The following is an 11,108-nucleotide window of genomic DNA, read 5'->3' on the forward strand; positions in this document are numbered from 1 at the left end:
CACTAAAGACTTTAATTCTAAGCACTTTCACTTTTATTTTATAAAGAAATTTACATAAAAATTGTGAATGTTTGTAGTTTTCCTGTAGTTTAAATCAAATGCAATCAAATGTGGGTAACATTGAAAACATTAAATATGCAACACATCAACTCTATATTTCAAAAAGTAATGACCTCAGAAGGCAGCACATCTGTGAGATTATTCTGATGCCTCTGCACCGCACGAGCTACAATTTTCTTTTGATTGCAAAGAGCAACTCCCTTCAGTAAGAGCTTTGCGTCCTGTGATAGCACTCATCCAGGAGAGGGCTGCACCAATTAGCTTGCATTTCTCTCAAGAGGCAGTGAAGTCACTCTTTATGGGAAATCTGACACCAAAAGCATACTGTTGCCATATGGTGAATATTACCTCTTGTACATAATGGGCAAGTTTGAGATCGAGCACTTGAAAAACGACTGCGACCAGTGTCAAAACAGTGCGTAAATTAAAACATGGCTAAAGGTGGGGGGAGGGAAGAAAAATCYTCCTGCAAGATGATCAATCGACAGAGTGGAGACAAAACAGAATGAGTTTCATCACTTTATAGCCCCCTTGAGTCATTCCTGAGAGGAAGATGACAAAATTATTAAAATGTAATCATGTGATGAYAAGTCTACGTTTGGTGGCTGTCCTTGATTTTATAATTTACACTTCTCTTCTGTTATTGTTATTATCATTTGCTGAAATCATGTAATACTCTAAAAACTGTCTACCTGTCTAGACAGGACAAAAATTAAAACAAAAATATTYCACAATCATAAGCTGCCTAAATCTTGCTATTAGGGGAAGTGGAATGACAACTTGCAGTCAGATCAAGCTGTTTCAATTAGTTTCAGTTTTGAACACGAGCAAGTCTAATCCTCCCAGTATACTAATAAACAGACCCATGCTGTTTGCAGGAAATTATCATCAGCAGCTAAAATATTCAGGACTCCATTTTGACGTGATAGCAAATTTCCTCTTGTTTATTTAATGTTACCCTCTTTGTGGGCAAAACTGAATGAAAGAACTCCCACATTTATATATTAAATCATTTTAACACAGATGAGTAAGATGCTGTGTTACTTTATGTACAGCCGGTGTGTGTCAATGTTCTAGCATTCACTACCTTGCAAGTCCCATTTTTCTAAAATTTACTACCTTTTGMGGATACACTCCTTATGGGGRCCAAAGCCTGGGTCTCATAAGTTTGAATGCCAGTTTAATAAGGTGCAAATTAAAGGGAGCAGGGGTTAGATGTACATCCAGCATCCGTAGTGGGTTCCAATACCAGCATAATTAATGTATCGGAGTTTTGCGATCCAGTGGGGAGATTTCCGATGCATGCTTTAATAATGTTTGCTGAAATGACTCCAGAAGCGTTTTATGATAAAGAATTTTTAACACACTTTAATTATTATTTTTTTCATAATTTTGGAATGTGTCAATGCTGCAGCACCAAAAACATGAAACTACAGGTTCTGTTTGAGGTGGAGGATGAAGGTTTGCCAAACTTGTTCACATTATTATCATCATTATTGTTACTGTTTATATTTGCATTCTAACTTAAATCAAATCAATAATATTGATAACAATAATATTAAATAATTCACAATTAAAGTGATTATTATGATGACATCATTAATAATATTAAAACTAACAGAGCTTTTATATAGGATTATTATCTGCATTCGTCAATATCCAAAATTCAGGTACTGGATCGGATCGGAAATAAATTTTTTTATAAAAATGTGAAAAAATTGATTGGATTTTATCCCTAGTTAGGTTTAGGGTTAGGTATGTACTATGGGTAAATAGGTTTAAGGTAGGATCAAAGCTAGGGTACAGAAATGAACAAAAAATGAATGGAAGTCAATGCAAAGTCCCTGTTAAGATAGCAAGACATGATATGTGTGTGTGCGTGTGCCTTTATAGATCCACGTGTGGCTCATTTTAGCTTGGTTCAATAACACTGATGTCTTAAAGGACAAGAACTGCGCTACAGTTGGTCTTTTACCTCTTTACCTGGAGCCACCGCTGATAATTAATGACAGAGAAACAAATCCCACAAGACATGAATTTTACATCAGGCTGTTTATGTGTGCTCGTGCTGTTTGATGTGATTCAGGCTTACACGATGGGGGCTTTGGAAGGTAAAGAGCCTCAAGACAATTCCCGTGCGCTGTCTAATTTGGTGCTAAAGAATATGTCATTATCCCTGCAAATTTTAAAAGAGAAAAAAAGTTGTAAAGAAATGATTGCCYGGGCRGATAGCTTTATTGACATTTGTTCTTTAAAGAGCAATAGACGAGAAAAGCTCTGCCCAACATATCTCGTGTCTGTGTGGGGTAATTTATGAGGCCTGAAACTGAATACTGCGGAGCAGCAGGCYCAGCACAGTCACAACTAGACAGTCTGAGTCAGGAGGAGGAGATGGCAAAGCAGCTTGCAAAACAGAAACATGCATGTAGACAGGAAGATATATGTGGAGACAGAAATARACTCAAGAGCAAAACACTCTAAAACTCTCTGTCATGTGCACCTATGAGGTCCACTCAAGCAGTTCCCTGACATAATCCAYCACGCAGAACAATTAGAGCTCTTCCAAATCCCCTGACATGTCTACTGCAGACGTTATTTTTGTTGCCAAATATGCTTCTGAGGATGGAACACAGGCTCAGTGCGTGAAACATCTATAAATGRTCTCTGACTTGAAGGTTTACCTGGKGGCATCATACAAAGCAAAGCACAGCACGGTGAGATGRTATGCAGGGTTTAGCCACAAAAATGACAAGAAAACAAAACAAAAGAAAGTGCTTGTGATATGCAGAATGTGAGACATTTTTAACTTCACATAGGCTCAATGGCCAGTTTTACCAGATTATTTCTAGCAGCTAAGCCTTTTGGACAAAGCTATCAATTATACGACTCTCATCTTTAAGGTCTTAAATCAATGCAACCTCAAAGACAATTTCATTTTCTCTTTTCTCTCGTTGTTACTTTGAAATGTTCCCTGCAATTACTCAACAAGAAATCAGTTAATGCCTCTGCACATCACAGAGAATGCATTACCAATGTCTCTCCAAGTTTGGTAACTAAAAGAACTACTGAGATGTGCTTCCCTTYTTGGCATGCACTCCTTTCAGGCAGATGTCTGAGGAGGCAAACTCTCTCAGTATTGCTTTGTGTTCACAATGCATTAGCGGGTCACAGGCATGTTCGCTAAATCTGTGTGAACTGTTTGGAACAATAAGCAGAAAGATCAATACGAAGAACGACCCGCGCAAACCACTTCAACTGGGGTCTGGAATGAAGCAGCCCGCAGTGGTAGATACACCCAAAGACCAGTTTGCTAAGATCAATTATTTCCTGCTTTGATCACTTTGCCAAAACTCCTCTAATATGAACCCATAATCCCTGCTGTTGTTTTACGCGCCTCTCTAGTTTGAGCCTCACAGCCAAGGTTGTTGCTTCTGACAGAAAAGGACACATGGGTTGCTGTTACACAAGTTCTAATAGAGAGCGAGGACGCTCTAGATTTTGTGTCCGAGGTAACTTCGCTCTGTGGTCGATGAATCTTAATAGGCACAATTAATTTTCTTTACGCCTCAAGTGTCCCTCTGTTTCAGAGTGAGACATTATTTCAGCCCGATTAGACTGGGCTGCAGAATAGGTTGTTTAATTCAACGGCATATTATGTGCACGCAATAAATCCTAATAGCTACAGAGTAAAGAAGTTAGAGGTGTAGATATGAAAAAAAAAGAAGAAAAGAACAACTAATAAACAAGAAGCAATTATTTTCTAGTGCCCTTCACGGAGCTTAGTGCACTGCAGCTGGTAGTCTTGTTTAGATGGAGGAATATGTTCCCATAAAACACAGTCAATGAGGCAAGTTCTGCAGCAAAGATCTGAATGAGTCTCTATGACAGGTGGGTAGAAGAAAACCAGCACTTGGAGTTATAAGTGAAATCAACAACTATGTTCTGTTACTGCAGGGAGTGACAACACCAAGCCTATGTGGCATTTATGTTTACCCAGGCATTACAGTAGCTGAGAGAGCACATTAAACCCTTCACTGCAAATGCTTTGTGATGGCTACTTCCCTCCTCTCTCCAGGACTCTTTAGAGACGAGGAGGGTAATTATGATAATTCACTTGTTAATTACATTTACATAAATCAGGACGTAAGCAGTTGAGCTAACAGTTTACATGCTTGCTAAACTCATCGAAGTTTGAGCATTTTTTCTTCATATAAACTTAAATGTTGAATGAGGCTTCGGAGATTCCAAGGAATGGCAGGAAAACAAACAGACGTGTTGACAAGAGGCCAAAGTTCAGGAGCACACAGACTCCATTGAAAAACCAACCTTCCCCCCTCTCTTCCGCAGCACAAGTCGGGAATCCGATTTCAGCCCGTCGGCAACCCCTCCCAAATATCCAGAAGTTAAAAATCATAACCTAATATGGACCAGTGCTCCAGGGGAGCAACATGAGCCTCTAACATATCATTGAGTCGGGTCAAGATTCTAGTTCCTCCACTTCGTGCTGGAGACTTATCAGGGCTGTATGGGATAAATTGGCTGCTGTTAGGCAATTAAACCCATTATCAGCCTGATGTAATGTCCCTGTCTGGTGACACATATGTCGCCTCTCAGCACTTCACAGATTAATTTAAGCCAGTTACTCGCCTGACAAGATTCCTCACCGTAATAGATCTCGCTTTCCTACAATTTTTCGGCACAGATCCACCATGTGGTTCATATCTTGCACGCATTTCATCCTTTGAAAAAATATTAGCCAACAATAGGTTGGCGATTATCACCTCATCTGTCACAAAAAAAAATGGCTTCTGCAAAGTTGAAGAGGTAACCATGGCAACTCAACTTGAAATCCTGAGGCAGGGAGGAGAGGATAACCTCTGTCATACTGTGCACAATCCTTTTTTCGACATGTTCCCAGCATGAGAGGGAAGTTCAGGAGGGCATTGTAGATAATGTTTCTGGATAAGGTTTGAGATTGAAGAATTTGATGGGGTCCAAGCATCAGCTGGATAGAGTGTTTCATTCTGCCTCGTGGTAATAAAGAGGCAGGTTTTTGTGTGTGTGGTGGTGGTGGTGGTGCAACCCCGCAGAGAGTTATCCCTCATTCTGAGGTGAATCTGTAATTTCTGTCTGCAAATGAGCCCTTTCCCCAAGAATAACACAACCCTCTTTCCTTTATCACACCTGAGTTGCATCCAAAATTAAAAGGCAGCCATCTGTGACATCCCATGCTGCTGCCAAACAATGGAGGAATTACCCAAAGACAATGGATTACACAAAAAAATGGAGCAGCACTCACCTTCAGCGGGATCCGGGGGCCCAAAGTCCAGGTCGTAGCGCAGGATGTAAAAGTTATTCCACACGTACAGCTGGTTGTCTCTGGGGTTGTAATCCACAGCGGTGATGTACTGGTACTGGTTGGGGAAGAGAATGTCAGTGTATTCGCCCTGGTTCAGCTTGGTGTTGTAGATGTAATCGATTTGGCTGCGGCTGGCCTCGCTCTCGTTCTCCTCGTAGGTTGAGCGGACTACGTGCAGCACGCCGCACACCATGAAGGCGTTGGAGGCCGAGCGCTTGTCGTACGCCGTTTCCCAGGTGCCCTCGAAGCGGAGGGTGTAGGGGTTCAGCTGGCTCACCACGATGCGTCCGTTGTTCTGCTCCGTGGCATAGATAACCCACAACCCCCTCTCGTCAACCGAAAGGTCAATGTCCGTTTTGCCACCCCAGCGGTACGGCGAGGTGTCGTGATAGTTGGCGTTGTTTACAATGGCCTCGCCGCTTTTGATGCGCGTGCGAAGGTCAAACTTGACAATGTTGCGAGTGCGCTCCTTGTTAAAAAAGATAGCACCGTCGTAAGCAACAAAGCCTGTCCCGTCCACTCGGTGCGGCAGTTTATAGGTGGTTGTCTGGCGACTGTTTTTGAAGTCCTCCAAAGAGGCGTACTCGATGAGGGTGTCGGTGCGGTACGGCGTCCAGGGCATGAAGAAGACTTTGTCTCCAGCCTGCAGTGGGTCTTTGCACCAGGACCCTGCTTGCTGTTCAGCCTCAAACAAGAAGGTGGCGGCTTCTATGCCCTTCAGAGTCCCGGGACAAATGAATACTAGTGACAGAGAGGAGAGTGAAACAAAATACAACAAGGCAAAAATGTTAAAAGGCACACATTTACACATTTGACAAGAACAGTTCTCGTTGCAGCGTGACTCAAGTACAGGACAAAAAGATCAGGGGCTGTGAATTTGGAGGAAGCGTTTGACTAGTGCTTTTGTACTAATGAGTACGGGGGGGGGGGACAAATGTACGTGTCAAAAAGATTACTCAGAATGAAAAATGTGAGGTTAATAGAACTTGCATCTCAAGGGGCTGCTGCTACACCCTACCAGGGACAAAACAAATAAATCATGAAAAAAAAAAGAATTATAAAAATCCTGCAAATGAAAGACATGGGAAATGAAGGGAATAGAGTTCACAGTGTTTTGTTTAGCTGTTTTATCAAATACCAGCCTCTCTCTTAAGTCAAATGCCACACGAACAGCTGGGTGTATGGACACACTGCACATGCATTCTCACATGACTGAGGTCATAAAATGAGAAAAGGGAACAGACTTCACATCTCGTGATAAGAGTGAACAACAGGTTGTCGATGGTGGCGAAGGCAGCAAAGCAAAGGTAAAATGAAAGTGGAGGTTGGGGAATAGATAGAACAACAGTGGTAAAGGATTTTCACTACTTTCTGTGGTGAAAGACAAAAGTAACCATTGATGGGTGAGGGAGGCCGTGGCAAGGTTCCAATACAAATGAATTAGTTCTGGATGATAAAAAAGGGAACACAGTCAATTTTTGTTTTCTTTTAAAACATCTTTTTTTTGTTTCAGTCAGTGCCAAACTCACTCAGCCATCACTGCTATTTCACATCACGTGCTATGGGTGCAGCAGAAGTTGGGCCAAGCAAACTCCGACTGAGCCAAATTAAAGGTATACACTCAGCTAGTCGTTCGTCAGGGGGTTACATTGCTAAAAGAGGGTCCCAGGAACAACACCAAACAGTTGGGTGTTTTCTTTCATATTGCATAGAGAAAAACTTTGTTTGGCAACCACGGTTGTCATTTGAAATTTCGTGCTGCACATCATTTGGATTCCATGGGCGCAAGCCATCCACCTATCGAGTTTACAATGACAAGAGAGCTAATCAGGAGAGGAGGAGTGTGGGGGAGGGGGGGCTATACTCAACACCACAGAACAAGGAGCCGAAGGAGGAGGGGGAGGGATGGACCAGACCACTCATTTACCTTTTTGCTCCACTTCTATTTCAGGCATTGGAAAAGAAAGCGAAAAAAAAGAGTGCAAAAAGGGAGAGAAAGGTTATCATGAGTTAGGCAGTAGATACAGAGAAAGAGAATTAGTTGGAGGGTATGACCATGAAATGGATTGCAGGGCTGGTTGATGTGGAAAAGCTAGAAAGAATTGAAAAAAGGTGTTTGTTTGTTAGTGAAACAGCATCTCAGCCTAGGATATAAAAACAGACAAATTATAACTAGAGTGCTGTGCTCTCTATTCTTATAACCTGTCATTCTGATCGTCTTTGTTTGCTAATAAAATACAACAGTGGTCACTGTAAAAGCAGAACAAGTCCCTCTAAGACTGTTTCTCCTAAGTGGCAGGAAGAAAAAAACAACAACCATAAAGTCCCACTCAAATCTAGATGAAAAAAAAAAATAGATGGATAGCAGACTTAGAGAAACTAGACAGAAATTATGTCTGGCATGTCTCGGCTGAGGGTGGAATTTGTTCAAACTTTCTAAACACAAATCAAAACTCAACCCTATCGCCCACACACGTGAAGCATGACACGGTGCTAACGTTACAGACCTGACTCTTAAATGAGCCAATGAGAGCAACAGCACATGAGATGACTGATGGATAGTCGACTTAATATGGAGTTTCTGTAGTGGACTGTTGCAGCTGCGACACACAGCAGGGAAATAGCGGAAGAGGCTGGAGACAGTAAGTAAAAAAAAAGATTGAAAGTTGGGAAGAAAAAATGAGAGAAAAAAGTTAGTCGAAGAGACACAGGACGAGGTGAAACGAAGGTCTGTTTGAAAGGAGAGAAAAGGAAGGTTTTATTCCTGAAAATGTTTACAGTTCATCAATTTATATATACTGAGCACTTTCACAGGCTGGAAAGGGGCCCTGAGCAGCACTTTAAAACTCCCCTTTTAAGGTAGATTAACTTTTTAAAACAGAGCTGGATTTAACTAAATTTGGAGCATTTCATTAAACAAGTTGATGACTAATAAAGATTTATGACTTAGTGCAGAAATTTGGTTTAGTCTGCAGGACAGAACAAGACATATCTTACAAACCTTAGGATTATTTTAATCAGTCTTCTATGAAACATTTTATTTACATAATAATTAGCAAAAGCACTCTCCTGATAAAACCGTTCTGTCTATTTTCAGAGAAAAAATGCTGTAAGAAGTATTCAAAAGTTAAATGATAGAAATMTATCTAGTCGTGCAGATTGTCTCGGTTTGATTTGTGTAGTTGTAGAAAAACCTCTCAGATTTCTACCACCACAAAAAAATGGGGGGAAAATGTTGTTGGTTTTTATTTTTTGAAAAGGAGAAAATATGAACTATTTGTTCAGTAGAAAGTAGTCCAATGGAAACCAATCACAGCAAGGTCTGTGGATTATCAACTGAAACAGCAATTCTGTTTAAAYAAATCATTTCAGATGATATGAATGTGGCAACCTATAAGCAGAAAAAAACATTTACTGCAGTTGAAGCAGGAGCCTCTGATAAACAGGGGACAGGACACATCAACAACCATTTATCACATCCAAATCCCAAATGAAATCCTTTAGTAGCAATTAAATCATCTGGAACCCCTTTTTGAAGRTGGCTTTGCTAAGATTTAGTGATCAAATCAGACGTAAAAATACAAARGACTAAAACATAAACATCTAATTTATCGCCTGTACTAAACTGAAAGCACCAGAGTCTGGCGTAAGAAATGTTATAATGGGACCAAATAATATTCAGAATGTGATGAGAGATGTGCACACAAACAGCAATTAAAGGAATTTTTTCAGAAAAAGTTCTACAGCTGATGAGTTTGACATTCTGATCTGTGTTTCTGAAAGCATCTTAACAAGCACAAAAAGCACATTAAACAGACAGCAGCTAAAATTTTCATCTTGCTGCTAAAGATTTATAATCAATTAGCCAGAGCTAATCTTCTGCCATTGATTCTTGGCATCTTAGTAGATGCTGTGCTTTTCTATTACTGTCAAGTGGATTTGATGTGAACTCGGTAGTTTCAGCTTCTGTGTGTTATTGACTGTAAAGAGGAAATAGTTCATGCTAAGAAGACAAAAAAAAAGAGACTGAAAAGAACGAAAACTAATTCAGTGCATTTGGTAGAGAAGAGGAGTTTTCAAGAACGTTGTGCAGTTTGACAAGTCCTCATTGTTTTTTCATGTCAGAAAGTGTTGGGAATGTTTTGTTTTGTTCGGAAGAGGTGAAAACAGTTGGCCATTCAGAGTTAGAATTCAGCAAATTCAAAGAAAACTTTGATGGTTATAAATCTGCTTTTAGATTCGATTTGAAAAAGCATAAATCTCCTCAAGGAACATTTTGCAATTATCTTTTAGATTAAAAATTTCACCAGGATTTTTAGACAAATGCATGAAATAGTGCAAATAAAATCCTGTTAGTTTCACTTAAAATAAGACCAGAATTCACAAAACAAACATAAAGTGCCTCTAAAAAGATTTGAAAGTGAAACCACCAGGTTTAGGAAAATGTCTAGCGTTGTAAAGTGAGAATAACAAAAACATGTTTTATAAACTGCTATTAATCTTAGCACTGTTTACCAAAAACTATGCAGCACTTGTTAAAATCATTATGAACAAACAGCACTGACTAAAATTGGCAAAAATGTTACCTGGATGTAAAATAAAGGAGAGACAAAAGTTAAGACATTTGTTCCCACCTTGTTGCTTGGCTTTTTGTTTCACCAGTCCAAATCTATGTCCAAGACAAAGCAAGTTCCTCACATACCACAAACATAAAATAAAGTCATTAACCTCTCTGCATGACTAGACTCCATTAAAGTTTATTAAGAAAATATGCTTTTTATTATAATTAGGGCAGACTGAACCTCAAAATGTCAGAAAAACTTCACATTTTGACACAAAGTGTCYTCATTAATGAGTCTCATTCCAAAAGCCCGAGCTGCAGAGTCGTCTGGGAGAGCTGTGGAAAACGTTCAAAGTGAAGAGAGCGAGAAAGAGGCTGGAAGTCACATCAGACACGTTGAAATCACACAACAAGATTTCAGTATGAGATTTGGATGGCGATACTTACTATAGGGAACACACTCATACTGGACCTCTAAGTACTTGTAGGTGCCAGGGCATGGATCAGGAAAGACATCAGAGCCAGTGACAACCACACACTGCGTACGGTTGTTGCACCTAGGAAAAAAAAAGATTGACCAGAGATTTCGTCATGACTCCCCACAGCAAGAGCACTCTTGGCAGAGACAACATTATTGACACAAAGGCGGGGAACGTTCCTTGATAGAGCCCCACTGACATTGATGAAATCCCAGGCAGGACTGTCACTTATGCATTCTAGTTTTAAAACCTTGGCAAACGGGGAGAGGAAATGAAAGCATTAAGGGCGAATGAATGAAGGTGATGGGATGAATGACAGAGTCGGAGCAGCTAAAGGCATGTTAGGAATTACTGTCTTCGGGCTGCTATTGAAAGAGAGGACATTCATTAAAATACACACAACAGGTGGCTGTGACATGAGGTGGACTGGAATGGGTGGCCTCAAGTATAACAGAGCAGCTCCTCTGCATGTACGCCCAAACAAGACATGAGTGTGTCAGCTATGAAAGGTTATTTGCCTACCAGTATGATATGTTGTCCCTCAGCGATTTAACTATCTGATGTGTGAAATGCAGAGACAGCTTGTTTGCGTGTGTGCGTGTGTGTGTGTGTGTGTGTGTGTGTGTGTGTGTGTGTGTGTGTGTGTGTG

General features: G+C 40.5%; 1 protein-coding gene across 11 annotated transcripts in view; it reads right to left on the bottom strand.

Annotated features, from left to right (window-relative positions):
* Positions 1-11,108, bottom strand: part of adgrl2b.1 (adhesion G protein-coupled receptor L2b, tandem duplicate 1) — an 82,308-nt gene that overhangs the window by 37,511 nt on the left and 33,689 nt on the right. For 9 of the 11 annotated variants that reach the window (XR_001312139.1, XM_014028908.1, XM_014028905.1 and 6 more), the window contains exons 4-6: positions 10,428-10,537; positions 7,347-7,361; positions 5,360-6,160 (exon numbers count right to left, since the gene is read on the bottom strand). Coding sequence is in view for 10 of the 11 variants with exons in the window: in XM_014028908.1 (XP_013884362.1) it covers positions 5,360-6,160; positions 7,347-7,361; positions 10,428-10,537 (926 nt within the window). In the remaining variant the exon portion in view is untranslated. The remainder of the gene's footprint in view (positions 1-5,359; positions 6,161-7,346; positions 7,362-10,427; positions 10,538-11,108) is intronic. The other 2 variants (XM_014028915.1, XM_014028907.1) reach the window with 1 other exon arrangement.

The sequence above is a fragment of the Austrofundulus limnaeus genome, unplaced genomic scaffold, assembly GCF_001266775.1.
Source record: "Austrofundulus limnaeus strain Quisiro unplaced genomic scaffold, Austrofundulus_limnaeus-1.0 Scaffold829, whole genome shotgun sequence".
NCBI lineage: Eukaryota > Metazoa > Chordata > Actinopteri > Cyprinodontiformes > Rivulidae > Austrofundulus > Austrofundulus limnaeus.